The 16,711-nt window shown below is 40.3% G+C and overlaps 1 protein-coding gene across 4 annotated transcripts in view; it reads right to left on the bottom strand.

The window, feature by feature from the left end:
* Positions 1–16,711, bottom strand: part of FIG4 (FIG4 phosphoinositide 5-phosphatase) — a 159,685-nt gene that overhangs the window by 109,340 nt on the left and 33,634 nt on the right. For all 4 annotated transcript variants that reach the window (XM_061623590.1, XM_061623592.1, XM_061623591.1 and 1 more), the window contains 4 exons: positions 10,542–10,690; positions 9,139–9,267; positions 6,435–6,535; positions 4,968–5,130 (listed from right to left, as the gene is read on the bottom strand). In XM_061623590.1, the coding sequence (XP_061479574.1) occupies positions 4,968–5,130; positions 6,435–6,535; positions 9,139–9,267; positions 10,542–10,690 (542 nt within the window). The remainder of the gene's footprint in view (positions 1–4,967; positions 5,131–6,434; positions 6,536–9,138; positions 9,268–10,541; positions 10,691–16,711) is intronic.

Here is a 16,711-nt window from a genome sequence, read left to right as displayed (position 1 = left end):
AGTTGCAATATAGATTTGTATAAGGGCATTATGATATCAGCAGTTTTATTTCATTTATTTCTTTTTTCTTTTTCTTTTTTATACTGTCATTGACCAGCCATACAGGTACAAATATTTGAATGCAGAAAGGCCAAAAAATTACATGTAAACAAGTTAAATTATATACCTTATATATAAACTAGTTAAACAAGTTAAATTATATACCTTATATATAAAAAGGAAGATGGAAGCAATACACTGAAGAACTCTATAAAAGAGATGCAAGGATGACAGATTCATTCACAGAGGAACCATATGAAGGACCAGAGATTTTAGAATGTGAGGTGCCCAATTCCAAAGAAAAGAGATCCCAGGGAATGCAGTAATTATCGAATTATTGCCTTAATATCCCATGCAAGTAAAGTAATGCTCAGGATTATACAACAAATGCCAGATGTCCAAGCTGGATTCAGAAAGGGAAGAGGCACCAGAGATCACATCGCAAACATATGTAGGATAATGGAACGGACCAAACAATTTCAGAAGGAAATCACCCTGTGCTTTACAGATTACAGCAAAGCCTTTGACTGTGTAGATCATAAAAACTATGGAATGCTTTAAAAGAAATGGGGGTGCCACAGCATCTGATTGTACTGATGCGCAACCTATACTCTGCACAAGAGGCTACTGTAAGGACAGAATATGGAGAAACTGATTGGTTCCCCATCGCAAGGGTGTGAGACAGGGGTGTATTTTATCACCCTATTTGTTTAATCTATACACAGAACATATTATACGGAAAGCGGGATTGGACCAAGATGAAGGAGGTGTGAAAATTGGAGGGAGAAATATCAATAATTTAAGTTATGCAGACGATACCATACTATTAGCAGAAACCAGTAATGATTTGAAACAAATGCTGATGAAAGTTCAAGAGGAAAGCACAAAAGCAGGACTACAGCTGAACGTCAAGAAGACTAAAGTAATGACAACAGAAGATTTATGTAACTTTAAAGTTGACAAAGACATTGAACTTGTCAAGGATTATGAATACCTCAGCACAGTCATTAACCAAAATTGAGACAATAGTCAAGATATCAGAAGAAGGCTAGGACTGGGGAGGGCAGCTATGAGAGAACTAGAAACGGTCCTCAGATACAAAGATGCATCACGGAACACTAAAGTCAGGATCATTCAGACCGTGGTATTCCTGATCTCTATGTATGGATGTGAAAGTTGGACCGTGAAAAGCGGATAAGAGAAAAATCAACTCATTTGAAATGTGGTGTTGGAGGAAAGCTTTGCGCATACCATGGACTGCGAAAAAGACAAATAAATGGGAGTTAGAACAAATTAAACCAGAACTATCACTAGAAGCTAAAATGATGAAACTGAGGTTATCATACTTTGGACACATCATGAGAAAAGCTGATTCACTAGAAAAGACAATAATGCTGGGAAAAACAGAAGGGAGTAGAAAAAGAGGAAGACCAAACAAGAGATGGATTGATTCCATCAAGGAAGCCACAGACCTGAACTTACGAGATCTGAACAGGGTGGTTCACGACCAATCCTATGGAGGTCATTGATTCATAGGGTTGCCATAAGTTGGAATCGACTTGAATGCATATAACAACAACAAAATATATAAACAAACTTAAAAGATAGATCAAATCTGGTATACTAAAGTTAAGATGCATTAGTTTTATTTTCAATAACTTTCCTAATGATCCGTAACATGGAATTGCCTTTTTCACAGCTGCCACACAATGGATCGACATCTTCACCAAGCTATTCACTATAACCCCAAAGTCTTGTTCCTGGTCAGTCACCACCAGTTTAGACCCCATGAGTGTATATGTGAAATTAAGATTTTTTGCCCTGATATGTATCACTTTACACTTGTTCACATTAAATTGCATTTGCCAGTTTACTGCCCATTCACTCATTTTGGAGAGGTCCTTTTTGAGCTCTTCACAGTGTCTTTTTGTTTTAAAAACTCTAAACCATTTAGTATAATCAGCGAACTTGGCCACCTTACTACTCACTCCTAACCCTCGATTGTTTATGAACAAATTAAAAAACATAGGTCCCAATACCAATCCTTGCGGAACGCCACTTCTCACATCTCTCTGATTCCTGCAATTTCACCAGTTATAATATAAAACAACACAATAATAATAAATTGCCCACCTTTCACCAATAGGTCCCAGGGTGGGTTACAAAAACTAAAATAAATATTAAAAAGAATTAAAACACATTTTTAGGGTGGCTTCTGAAAACATACATCCCTTTCTTGGTAATAAAGAAAGCTTTTACCATTTAGTGTCCTCAAGTAGCTGTCCAGCAGAGCTTTTTAGGGTGGTGAATGAAGCCAGCTGGGCAAGTAAATAAAGTCAGACACTGAGCATCTTTTGTGGACTTCTGCTTAGCCCCCTGGTGCTTGCACTGTGGGATCTTGCAGGGTCCTATCTTGTCCCCTATGTTTTTTACCATTTATATGAAGCCACTGGGTGAGATCAGCTGAGGATTTGGGATGGCTTCTGCAAGGGAAAGTCCTGTCCTAGTAACCTATTAGAATTCTTTGAGAGTGTCAACAAGCATATAGATAGAGGTGATCCAGTGGACATAGTGTACTTAGACTTTCAAAAAGCGTTTGACAAGGTACCTCACCAAAGGCTTCTGAGGAAGCTTAGCAGTCATGGAATAAGAGGAGAGGTCCTCTTGTGGATAAGGAATTGGTTAAGAAGCAGAAAGCAGAGAGTAGGAATAAACGGACAGTTCTCCCAATGGAGGGCTGTAGAAAGTGGAGTCCCTCAAGGATCGGTATTGGGACCTGTACTTTTCAACTTGTTCATTAATGACCTAGAATTAGGAGTGAGCAGTGAAGTGGCCAACTTTGCTGACGACACTAAATTGTTCAGGGTTGTTAAAACAAAAAGGGATTGCGAAGAGCTCCAAAAAGACCTCTCCAAACTGAGTGAATGGGCGGGAAAATGGCAAATGCAATTCAATATAAACAAGTGTAAAATTATGCATATTGGAGCAAAAAATCTTAATTTCACATATACGCTCATGGGGTCTGAACTGGCGGTGACCGACCAGGAGAGAGACCTCGGGGTTGTAGTGGACAGCACGATGAAAATGTCGACCCAGTGTGCGGCAGCTGTGAAAAAGGCAAATTCCATGCTAGGGATAATTAGGAAAGGTATTGAAAATAAAACAGCCGATATCATAATGCCGTTGTATAAATCTATGGTGCGGCCGCATTTGGAATACTGTCTACAGTTCTGGTCGCCTCATCTCAAAAAGGATATTATAGAGTTGGAAAAGGTTCAGAAGAGGGCAACCAGAATGATCAAGGGGATGGAGCGACTCCCTTACGAGGAAAGGTTGCAGCATTTGGGGCTTTTTAGTTTAGAGAAAAGGCGGGTCAGAGGAGACATGATAGAAGTGTATAAAATTATGCATGGCATTGAGAAAGTGGATAGAGAAAAGTTCTTCTCCCTCTCTCATAATACTAGAACTCGTGGACATTCAAAGAAGCTGAATGTTGGAAGATTCAGGACAGACAAAAGGAAGTACTTCTTTACTCAGCGCATAGTTAAACTATGGAATTTGCTCCCACAAGATGCAGTAATGGCCACCAGCTTGGATGGCTTTAAAAGAAGATTAGACAAATTCATGGAGGACAGGGCTATCAATGGCTACTAGCCGTGATGGCTGTGCTCTGCCACCCTAGTCAGAGGCAGCATGCTTCTGAAAACCAGTTGCCGGAAGCCTCAGGAGGGGAGAGTGTTCTTGCACTCGGGTCCTGCTTGCGGGCTTTCCCCAGGCACCTGGTTGGCCACTGTGAGAACAGGATGCTGGACTAGATGGGCCACTGGCCTGATCCAGCAGGCTCTTCTTATGTTCTCATGTTCTTATGATGAGGTACTATTAGTATGCTGATGATACCAGCTCTCTGTCCTCATACCATCTGAATCAAGTGATGATATGTGCAAGTGCTGGACCAGTGTCTGGAGATGGTGATGGGCTGCATGATAAACTGCAACTGAATCCTGTCGGTTGGTGGTTCCCGTGTCTGAGAAGTAGGGAGATGGCCTATTCTAGATTGAGTTGCACTCCCTCTGAAGGAGCAGAGCACTTCAGTCGGGCATCATTTTATTGGCATTGGCTGGCTACATGCTTTTGGGCCCAGTTCAAGAGTTCTGATGCTGATGGGTCTTTAACTATTTGAAGGAGTAACTATTTGAAGGAGTGCCTTCTATCAGTTGGACTGGGCCTTGTGGTCTGCAGGGGAGGTCCTATTTCTGGTGCTGCTGCCTGAGACAGGGCCTTCTCTGTTGTGGTGCCCCGCTTATGCAGTGCTAAGTTTCCATCACCAGCTGAAAAGTGTTTATTCACCATGACCTTTTGAGTATATTGCCATGATGGACAGTGCCTCAGAAGATTTTTATTGGCCACAGCATCTTGGTTTCTGAGCTGAATGAGATTTCATGTTTTAATGATTGTATTTTCTTGATATATTGTACCTGTAGTGATGTTTTATTGTTGTGTGTATTGTCAATCGCCTCTGATTTTTACAGATAGTCTATTACTAAAGAAATAACAATATGTTTGTTGTTATGTGTCTCCAAGTCGACTGCGACTTATGGTGACCCTATGAATCAGCGACCTCCAAGAGCATCTGTCACGAACCACCCTGTTCAGATCTTGTAAGGTCAGGTCTGTGGCTTCCTTTATGGAATCAATCGTAGTAATATTAAAATCATGTTATCAACAGCATGTTGATACATACTATCTACTGTAGCACCAGTAACCTTTTGTTAACAACTACAATTCCTGGCCAGATGTTTATTTCCATGTCTTGACTGCATCTTGGAAGGATACATCTATATTCCCTGCATCCAATGGATTAACGGGGCCTACTGATTGGACAGAACACATCTGCAAAAATCTTATAACATAATTAATATTCTACATACATGTAATTGGCGGCTTAGGCATCATAGTTGAAATATCCTGAGACCAGTAGAGAGGGACAGAACCCCGCACTTGGACATAAGACGAATAGCTTCCAGCAGAAAATGACATCACTGAAGCATCATAGAGTATTTGTTCTGTTTCTACTTCGTTAGCTACATCTCCCTGTACAAAACAAAAACGACGGAATGACATTTTCATCTGCATCCTCAAAAGTAAAAATTATACCACCCATTCATCAGATTAATTTTAAAGTAGGCTGAACACATGTGTTTATTGTGTATGACAGTTCATACCATGTTGTCCTCAATCCAACTTTAAGGTTTTTAACTCCAGACCTAAACACATTTTCTTCTAAGAACATCCCATCTATTTCAGTTTTGCTTTGTTCTACAAAAACATTCTCAAGCTGCACAGCTAAATCCATAGTTGTGTCAAACCAGAGACCCATAAGTGTAGCAGAAGGCTGCTTGGTGCAGGAATTTAAGTCTAAGGAATTTAATTATTGAAATGTGCTTAATCCCTTTCCCAGGTGCTTCATTCCCTTACCTATATATAGGTAAGCAGTGTTTGTAGGCAGCAAAAAGAACTAAGGGCAGGCAAGTTTGCCTGCAACATTGAGCATAAGCACAGGCCTTAATGTTCATATGGAATCCAATCATCATCTGAAATTTCCACATGAGAATAAGGATCCATGCTATACTATATTCCTTCACAGCTGGAATATTTCAGGGTTGGAGAACATTTGAATCTGAGGGCTGTATTCCCATGAACAACTTTCCAGGGGCCGCTTGCTGGGGGCGAGTGGGGCCACAGGCAAAAGTGGGCAGAGCAATGGATATGATGCTTATCTTTTTACAATAGCCTACATTTCAGCCAAACACAAGTCAGATTTCTATATACGTACACACTCCTCTCCATCCTGGAAAAAGATTTCACGGATACATGCAAGTCAGGCAAAAGCACTCAAGGAGGGAATGGAGTAGGGTCAGTGAGAGATGAGGCCTGCGGAGGAGGCATGGCCTGGGAAAGAGAGCTTAGGGCTGGATAGAGAGGCTTGAAGGACCACAATTCTCCACCCCAGTCTATTTTCTCAGAAAAATCCACAAGTGAACAATTCCTATGTGAAGATGTACAGTGTGGTTATAAAATGACAGCACTGCTGTAATCACATGCTAAAGCATAGATATGTTGTAAATTAGATCCCAGAATCCAAAGGCATTCACTAATGCACACGGGTTACCAGTATTTCATATAAGAATTCTCAAGCACATTAAATACAGCACATGAATTTTGAAATATTCATGCCAAGATTTACACGGTTTTGATTTGCTTTGATGATTGCCAAAATGAGGCAAAATACACTTGTTACAAAGTCAAAGGACTTAAGGTCGTGTTCTCCATAGCAATGACATGTCTTCATGAAACTTCCATACACGGTGGAAAAAAAAGATAATGATCTATATTACCTCACAGTTTGCTCCTCTCTTTAGAAACCGTGTTCCAGCATATTTACTTGATCTTCTAGCTATCAGAGTGACATACGCTGGACGACCATAAATGAGCAACTCTTGGAAGCCAAGTTAAGGGTTATATCATTCACAAGCCCATTTCCTTTGAACTTTTCCTTAGCCCTGGCATGTACATAAGCACACAGCAAGTTCACTGTTCTCATTTCAAAAAGAAAAGAATGTTTTCACATCCTATCAACATGTCATTTTAAACTTTTAAATTCATTCAATAAAGACAGACAGAAGTTCTGTGTATAAATAAAACTACATTTACAGTGCAATCCTAACCATGTCTACTTAAAAGTTAAGTCCTATTACATTCAATGGGGCTTACTCCCAGGAAAGTGATTGTAGCCTTAATTCTTTTTTTCCTTTTGGAGCCTCTACAAACTGGTAGCTACTTAATTCATAATTTATTATTTTCAGAAAAGGAAACCGAGGAAAAGATTTCTCCAAAACCACAGAAAAGGCCATGTCAGGGAACCATTTCTCATATTTAGGGCTAGCTTTCAGTGTTACTTCTGGAAGAACACACTGAACAATTATTTTTCAACATTCATGAACATTAGATCACAGAACATAGTGTTCACTTCAGGATTTCCTCTCCAAACTTCACCAAATACTTTGGGATATATCAAACTTAGATGGTTGACCATTTTGAACCAGTATAGAAATGTTGAATATTAGAACAAACAACACTCTATAGGTTGTCCAAAGTCTTTGGGTGTTGCATGTATTCACTCACATGAAACCTGTTGGAGATTGAAATGTTTCTGTGGCCTGACAGATTAACCATTGGGGGGGGGGGTTTCTTACCACGTTTTAACAGTCCAAAAATATTAAGTCAGTGGCATATATACACACATACAAGAGCATACCTATTTACAGACACACACAATCACTGTGAGGATATCAAAAGCAAATCAATTAGAGGTCTTCTGTTGAGTAAGCAGTATATACATTTTGTTAAATGAATAAACAAACATTAGTCTCCCATGCCCAAATGCCTGGAAGTTGTCCAGATATGCAAAAAACCATTGTGAGAAATATTACAAACATGTGCAGAATGTCACAGAAGACATGGGCATAGATTGCATCTCAGACTAAATTGGGAAGAAATGCATCTTTAAACTGCTTGCATATTTATAAATTGATAAAAATGCAAAACTCCCCCACAAGAGCAGTTTTGAGTTAATGTACAGTTGTGATAAACATATGCTACTACCCTAATAAAAATACATTTTCCTCAGCGGTGAAGCTGGAAAACATGTATAATTCTCTGAAATGGCTCTAGTTCAATTTTAAAGAAATCAGACTTGCTTCCATATATAGAAATATAGGCACACACTGAAGGTTACCTAAATGCCAATTATTTATCCCAACATAGCTTCATCACCTATTTGTAATTCAATCTGGAGCAGATAAAGAATACCTTTGATTATTTCAATACATAGTCATATGCAGAACCTCCATTTCAATCCATGATACTGATAGTAGAAACTGAAAAAAGATGTGCTGATTATTCTGGTTTGTTTCATCTGGACTGAGTTCTTCAAAAAAGATATGAGAGCTCCCATACATTCAACACCCCTGAAACTGTGGGACAGAAATATTAGCCACAGACTTGCAATCCCATGCTATTTCTCCAACAAGAAATGTGGACTTTAACAATAAAAGTAAGCTAAAAGATAAAAAGCAAACCCTCTCTCAGTGCTTTTTCATAAATGTCCTTACTGAATGCACATAGTAGCTGAGGATGTTTTTATGCTAAGAGGATACAAGCTTCCAAAATCTAAACTGATGGAAAGCATATTATTTCCAGAATGTTTTATATGTGCTGAACTAAAAAAAAAAGAATCCTAAACATATTTATGAACAAAATCCACTAGTAATATTGCCCTGAGCATCAGAGCCTAAGACTTCAGAACTACAAATAATGCACTTTAATAACCCTGTTCTCTTTTGTATATATATCTTGGATTATGAAGATGCATGCCCTGTGCTCACATATATAGTGATTTATGTTTAGAAATATCTGCAATGATCAAACTTACACATACAGAACTGCAAGTAAAGGTTACTACAAACTAAAACAATATTTTACATAGAATATTTACAGTTGCAATTTAAAAATAATAAAGTCTCATTTGCTCCAGTGTATTTGATATGGTTCTTCTGCCACATATTTTGGGTTGTTTTCACTACAAATGCATTTTATAGTCATTCTAATGTTACATTTCCAACTATCTGCTCCAAAATGAGTCTGTTCAATTATCCTATTGAGACCGCATTTCACAGTGAAGACATGGCCACTGCGACAGGTAAATGAAGCTATCATCAAGCCCTTATTTCTTCACTGGCAATACTATCCCATGCATGATTTCTCGTAACATGCATGCTTAGAATAAGAATTTTTCTTCATTGTGTTTCATTATATATGCAGCAGTTACAGACAGAAAACTCATCTCCCTCTTTCATAGCAATTAGATCCAGAAGATCCTTAGAAAAAGAAGTAGGCAATTAATTTGTGAACGGGTTTAATTGGCACATAGAAGGACACTGAGCAACAAGTATACTGTGTGTTACCATAATTCATTTTTCTTTCCATAATTTCAATTTGCTGTTACTGAATAAACATTAAACTTTAACAGTAGAAGGATACTTGACTGTCCACAAAATCCATGAATAATATACAAAAGCCAGTCTCGATGAACTGTGGTTTTGACTATGCCGAGCAGTTTGCCATTCCACACATATTTTCTGTAAGGTTCACTGCAAACTCCAAATACACCTGAAAAATAATTGCAACTGAAACAATAAATTCAATATGGATTTTAATCAGATTGATTATTCCTGCTCAAACCAATTACATATGCATTTAGGGCATAATTTGTTTTATCTTTTTTTTTTTTTTTCAATAATTTTTATTCAGATTTTCATAAAACATACAAAACAAAATCATAAAACATTCAAAGACAAAAAACAAAATCAAAAATATTTAAACAAAAAAAAAAAGGAAAAAAAAACAAAAATAAAAAATAAAGAGTAAAATATTTTTGTTTTATCAATAATTTGTTTTATCAATGAACAAAGACCTTTTCATAACCACTGATTTTGGGTGTTCTTAGCCCCCAAGATCCTACATCACTATCAGAGGATAGGAGCAAACAGAACCAATGCCAGAAGCCTCTGGCTCACCATTATTGCAAACAGGATGCTCAACTAGACAAATCTTTGGTCTGATGTAAGAGATCTTCTTCTTCTTCTTACGCTATAACTATAAAGTTTATGTGCTGGAAAGGTAAAGTGGGGAGGTGAGCTCAAGCCACTCTTCTCAGTTCTGCAATGCTAGGAGGATTATAACCATGTTTAGCCATATGCACTTACAATTCCCCTTTAGGCCTTCCCAGTCAACATGTGAAGGTTGGGGTGGAGGAGTAGGGCCTGAACACACACCCCTTCCACAGATATAATTTTAAAATGCCTAAACAGGGCCCAAATCATTCACAGATTTCCTTCAGTAACTTCCCTCTCCTTCCCACAACTAAAACAAAAAGCTAATTTAATTTTAAACATTTTACATTGTTGATCAAAAAAATGGAAGGATTTGGCTTAAGTTAATGTGTGCTCCCAAACACTACAATTCAAAGAAGATATAACAGCACTACAGTCTTTTCCCATTAGTGTTTGGCACCATTGAATCAAATAGCTATTAGTACTATTTATATCTTACAGAAGACAGATTCATGCTTCATGTATAAATTCTTATCTGTCAAACCTACAAATTAGCTGAATAATCATTTGTCAAAAACCATTTCAGCATGCCTAATTATCCTCCTGAGTTAAAAATTAAGTTACCAAAATAAGTAATTAATCATTTATAGAAATTGTCTTGCTCAAAAATATAAAAAACAAAACCTCACTAGCTGTAATGTGCAGTTTATGTAATCTTGTATCAACTTGGGGCTGCTACACTACACTGATCAATAAAAAGAGCATGTTTCTGCAGCTGAAATAATTCCAAATAAATGCATGATTGTTTACTTCTATTTAAATCACACTCACCACTTCCACCTTGAGTCGCAAGTCCCTCATCTTCAAAAATATCAAAACTCTCCTGTCGTGTTCGAGTTGTTTCTGTCTTAAGGATGTCAAGAGGCATCCTCAGAACAGTAAGGTTATATTGAAGTGAGTGGGATAGATCATAGCTGTAGCTGAAATCAACATGAAAATGTAATAAAATTGCAGAGGCACTTCTGAAATAATTCAGTGTACAGACACACCATTGCTGAAATGTAAAGCAGGCTGCCTTCAGGTGTTGTAGCTTCTACACATCCTTTGGTCCGTATTCACTGTCAGCTTAGATTTAGTCAGGAAGCAGAATGTGAACCAATCCAATATGGTACAGAAGAAGGATCAGTATGGTACATTGGGCAGAACTTGAACTCTAGCTCACTCATGATACACTGGGTGACCATGCCTTAAGAGGGTTGCTATGACCATAAAAAGGAATAATGCTATTACGTTCTGCGGAAGTAACAAAAGCTAGGCCTTAACTTTGGTTCAGATTTGTGAATGCAAAAAATGACAGGTAGAATGTTTCTGTTTAATGTACTAAGAGGGAATGCTAAAAAGATGTTCTGAGAATAATGCTGATGCTGTAATGCAAGTAGCACAAACATGAGAAGAGCAAACATGTTAAAGCATTTCCAACCTGCGTGTATGTAACCCTTAGACTTTAAACTGCTGATAAGTGCTTCCCCTAATTAATATTTAATTTTCTCTATTCTATGTGAAGAACAGTAACACATGTCAAGATGACATACAAAAATGATTCAGTATGATGACATACTGTAATTTGGGTTATGTGTGCTTTAAGGAACCATATAAATGTATGCTGTAAAAATGAAGAAGCAGACAATTTTGGGCATTCATGATATTTCCATGTCAGTGTGACGTTCTCTCCAAACAGCTGTTTGAACTTCGCTCCCAAAATAAAGGTGTCTCTAACGGATCTGATCTAAACACAGTGTAAATCCTTGTTTTCTTCCACAATTCTGGTGCCGTGACTCTAATAGTCACGTTTCCTGGAGAACCAGTGGAATGGACCATCCACCACTGACTCCCCTGTGCCATAAATAAGAGGGGAAAAGACCTTTTGAAATCTCTCCTTTGGGGATTGTCAGTGAGGGATTGCCCGTGCTGCCTGGCCATCTCTTGTTGGCACAAGCGCTATCCAACAGTTTGCTGCCAGATCTGTTAGACTCAACATGTAAGCAGTCTGAAGCATTTTTCTGGGAAGGGAGATTGAGAGATGGATTGAAAGTGGCATTAGCTAATGGACCCTTGTGTGAATTGAGTTAATGAACTCTGTGCTCTTGAGTGAATTGAGTAATCTCCTGAAAGTCTGATCCAAGTGCAGCTGCACCATCTCTCTGAGAGTCCCATCGGACTGTAACTGGAGCTGGTTGAAAGCAAGGGTGCTTGGTAGGACCAAACCTAAGGAGACTTTTTCCCTTCCCCATTTCCCTTGTGACTCAGCGGTCTATGAGCCAGATCTAACTGTGGGGAAATGCATTTCCTGCCACCGTCACACAGTCTTGTCTTGGGGCATTAGGTGCCATTGTTGTGCTGTGAGCAGATCCCACAATCAGAATGGTCTTCCGAAATAAGCTTTCCTTGTGTGAAAGACCCATTTGAATTAAGACAGGTGTGAATGAGTTTTTCCCTCTATATATGGTGGCTGATCAACTCCAAGTTTTCCTGGATGAATCAGATTATCTAGACCCCTTTCAATCAGGCTTCAGGCCTGGTCATGGGACAAAATACTGCCTTGGTTGCCATGCTTGATGACGTATGCTGGGCATCAGATAGGGGTAGTGTGTCCCTGTTGGTGCTGCTGGACCTCTTGGCAGCCTCCGATACCATCGGCCATGGTATCCTTCTGGGCTGTCTAGCTGGGATGGGTTTAGGAGGCACTGTTGTGTGGTGGTTTTGATCCTACCTGATGACAGGACCTAGAAAGTAGTGATGGGAGACTATTGCTCGTCCTCCTGGCCTTTGGTCTCTGGGGTCCTGCAGGGTTCCATTCTGTCTCCCACGCTTTTCAACATCTATATGAAACCACTGGGAGAGGTCATCCAGAGATTTGGAGTACAATGTCATCAATATGCTGATGACACTCAACTCTATCTCTTCTTACCTTCTGACTGGAGGGAAGGAGAGCTCATCCTAAACCAGTGCCTGGAGGCTGTGAAAGGCTGGATGTGGGCGAACAAACTGAAACTTAATCCAGATAAGATGGAAGTGTTGCTGGCCAAGTGGAAAACTGCGCCAGGGATAGGGTTACAACCTATTCTGGATGGTGTTGCACTTCCCTTGAAGGAACAGGTTCGTAGTTTAGGAGTTCTCCTGGATCCTGCCCTGCTGCTTGAATATCAGGTGACCGGTGGCTAGGAGTGCTTTTGGCCATCTTAAAATGGTCTACCAGCTGCATCGGTTCCTTGAATCAGTTGACTTAGCCACAGTGACACATGCTTTGGTGACATCAAGGCTTGACTATTGTAACACACTCTACATAGGGCTGTGTCATGGCCCCTTCAGACGACTCGGAGGAAGAGGCAGAGTTGGCAGACCCAGGAGAAGGAACTCGTGGAACCCCTGAGGACACAACTCTGGCTCTTCCCCAGCTGGAGAATGTCCAGCACCTGGCTGAAGCCCCTCAATCGGATTCTGGGTATGAACAGGAGGCTCCCCTCCCCCCTGCAGAAAGGAGACGCCAGCGAGTAGCACAGCAACGAAGGAAGAGGTCGGGTCGTTTAAGAACAAGCAGCTCTGAGCAGCTGGGAGACTAATCATGGGCACCTGGCTTAGGGAGTCTGTTATGAAAGGCAGTTCATGGCTGCAGCAGACTGCTGACTACAACGTCGGTTGTGACCCCTCGCATGTAACGCCGTTGCTAGCCTCTAGACCTTCGGACTGGACCCCTGGCTTTCTGAACTCTGCTTCCCTACCTGGACAACGCTCTTGGACACTGCTACTGGTTAGTTTATCAAGCCTTTCTTCTGCCAGCCGGCATCCGTTATCTGCCTAGCCTTGACTGATTTGTTACTGCCCAGTCCCCAGCCCTGAAGCTGACAGGCTGCCTTTGAAAACGGTTCGGAAATTACAGTTGGTTCAAAATGCTGCAGCCAGAATGTTAACTGGAGCACGGTGCACGGAGAATATTACCCCTGTAATTTACTGACTCCACTGGCTCCCAATTTGTTTCCAGGCCCAATTCAAAGTGCTGGTTTTGACCTTTAAAGCCCTAAATGGCCTTGGACTGGTGTATCTGAAGGACCGTCTGTGGCCATATGCTCCTGCTCTGGATTTAACATTATCTGCCTCTGGTCTCCTCTGCGTGCCTGGAACTAAAGATGTCAGAATGACAGGCACATGTGAGAGAGCCTTTTCAGTTGTGGATCCTAGGCTTTGGAATTCACTGGCTCAAGAAGCCCGTTCTGCTCCCTCCCTGATGGTTTTCCAGAAACTTGTAAAACCAATCTTGTTCCAGAGAGCCTTTGAGAGAGTCTGACGGGTGAGTCTGACACTGTCTCTACATTTTCTATTTTTAGTTTTTCTTTTTTAATTTTTCTCTTGTGGTTTTTACTATTGTGTCCCCATATATGTAGTCATATATATACATGTAGGTTTCTCAGTTTGTTTGTATATATATGCTTATTGTATTTTACTGTATTTTATGTATTTTAACTTACTGTTTTGTCTTGTATTTTTATTCTGTATGATTTTATTATGTATGTGTTTATTGTAAGCCGCCCTGAGTGCCCCATTGTGGAGTAGAAGGGCGGGATAGAAATATTTTAAATAAATAAATAATATGAGCCGCTTTCTAACACCTCAAGCCATTTCTGTTTACCTCTCCACCATGGCCCAGTCTCCAATAGCAAACCTTGAAGATGTTGCTTTCCTTCAGGAGCAGGCCTCTGATTCTGAAAAAGAAAGCTGGAGACTGGCAGGGTGCCTTTTGCACCCTGACCATTTGTAGCATGACCAAGACAGCCACTTGGTGGGCCCATGGTCCTTCTTCCCTATCTTGCTGGGATACACCACGATGTGTCCCACTCTAGCAAATGGGGAATGATACATGCAGTACAACAAGATTGGTATGCTCCAAATTTTCCAACTGTAGCCCAACAATATTGCCACACCTGCCATTTGTGGACAAGAGGACAACCCATTCCCCACCATGGGAACCTTTTGTAAATGTTCAGGTTGATTTTACTTAAATGCAAAAAAGTTGTTCTTATGAATATATTCTTGTCATTGTATGCATGTATTCCAGATGAATTGAGGCCTATCCTACTGCAAAGGCCAACACCATAACAATTACCAAAAGACTGTTGAATAAATTCATTTGGTATCTCCCTTCCCTTATGAGCATCAGAGCAACAGCTAAGGAAAAAAAATTTGGACTATCGCTTCACAAAATCCTCACGGGTCGCTCAATGCAAACCCCAGTTTCACCTCCTGTAAATCCTGCCCATTATGATCTCCATTTAAATGATGAAATAGTCATGAACTACTGTAAGGAGTTAATGAAGTGTGCGAAGGCCTTCCATTATAGATCCAGGTGGCCCTACCCAGAGAACCAGAGGACCAGTGTCATCCGATCCAGGCAGGTGATTGAGTGCAAGTTAAGGTACTGTTGACCACCAACACAGCTGTAAAGCGCCAAAGACTCCAGACATGGGTTCACGCGTCACACTGCAAGAAGACTTCACTGCCAGAACCTGATGACTCCAGTAGCAGCATCAGTCAGCCTACTGGACATCACGGCCCTGAAGGAGAAAAGGACTTTTGGCTTTGTTCCTGGTTTGGGTTGGTTTCATTCTCCTTGTTTTGACAACTTTCTTTCTGCTTATCTTTCCCTTTTTGGAGGGATATTAAAAGCCTCTTCAGTCTGGTAGTAAGCCTAGTGCCAGTCAGCAGGAGAGCCTATTAGAGAAGAAACCTTTAACAAAGGGCCATAATAACACCCTCAACAAAAGTCCAGTGGTAAGCCAAGCGCTCACTGGTGAAGAGGATTTCCCACTACACGATGCAGCTGAATCTGTTTGGCAGACAAGGTATCATCTTTGAGAAAGAAGAAAGCCCTTGGCCTAGATCCTACTTTAGTGGGTGTCACCTATTAGTTTTGGCTGTTCTTTTCGAACTTAGTATGGACCTTCCTGTTCTGGCTAAATAAAACAGAAGAACGGTCCCTGACTGATGTTTACTCTCTTATACTAGAGACTGGAAAATGAGTCTTGAATCAAACTAAGCTGGACATATGGTCAGGTAATGTCAGTATTCAAAGAATCAAGCATTTCACATATATCTCTAATGCCTTTTTACAAGTTGTGGAACGAATAAGGGCTAATTTAAATGTTTCTAATTGTTGGATATGTAGCCATGTGCCTACCCATTCATTGGGGGGTATTCCAATGTTAGCAATTCCATTCAATTTGTTATTAGATTACTGCAATGCATTCTATGTGGGGCTGCCTTTGAAGATGGTTCGGAAACTGCAGCTTGTGCAAAATGCAGTGGCCAGATTGGTAACAGGGACCAGACGGTCCGAACATATAAAACCAATTCTGGTCCGCTTGCATTGGCTGCCTGTATGTTTCTGAGCTCGATTCAAGGTGCTGGTTTTAACCTATAAAGCCTTACATGGCTTGGGACCACAATACCTGATGGAATGCCTCTCCCGATACGAACCCATCCGTACACTACGCTCAACATCTAAGGCCTTCCTCTGGGTGCCTACTCCAAGGGAAGCTCGGAGGGTGGCAACAAGGGAGATGGCCTTCTCAGTGGTGGCCCCCAAATTATGGAATGACTTTCATGACGAGGTGCGCCTGAAGCCATCACTGTTATCTTTTCGGCACCAGGTCAAGACTTTCCTCTTCTCCCAGGCATTTTAGCGTGTGTTTTTTAAAATTGTTTTTAAAAGATGTGTTTTAAACTTGTATATTTGTTTTTAATGTTTTTAGTTACTATAAACCACCCAGAGAGCTTCGGCTATGGGGCGGTATACAAATACAATAAATAAATACATAAATAAATAAATAGCAAGCCAGGGTTTTGGAGCAGACTTTTCACAAGATAATCGAACTTGGGCAGATGTGGGAAGAAACAAGTCTGAATTTATCAGTCTGGCATTTTCCCCAATTGGTGATTTTTGTTACCAA

This window comes from Rhineura floridana, chromosome 4 (genome assembly GCF_030035675.1).
Source record: "Rhineura floridana isolate rRhiFlo1 chromosome 4, rRhiFlo1.hap2, whole genome shotgun sequence".
In the NCBI taxonomy this organism is placed as follows: Eukaryota; Metazoa; Chordata; class Lepidosauria; order Squamata; family Rhineuridae; genus Rhineura; species Rhineura floridana.
This window is presented reverse-complemented; position numbering and strand designations above follow the sequence as displayed.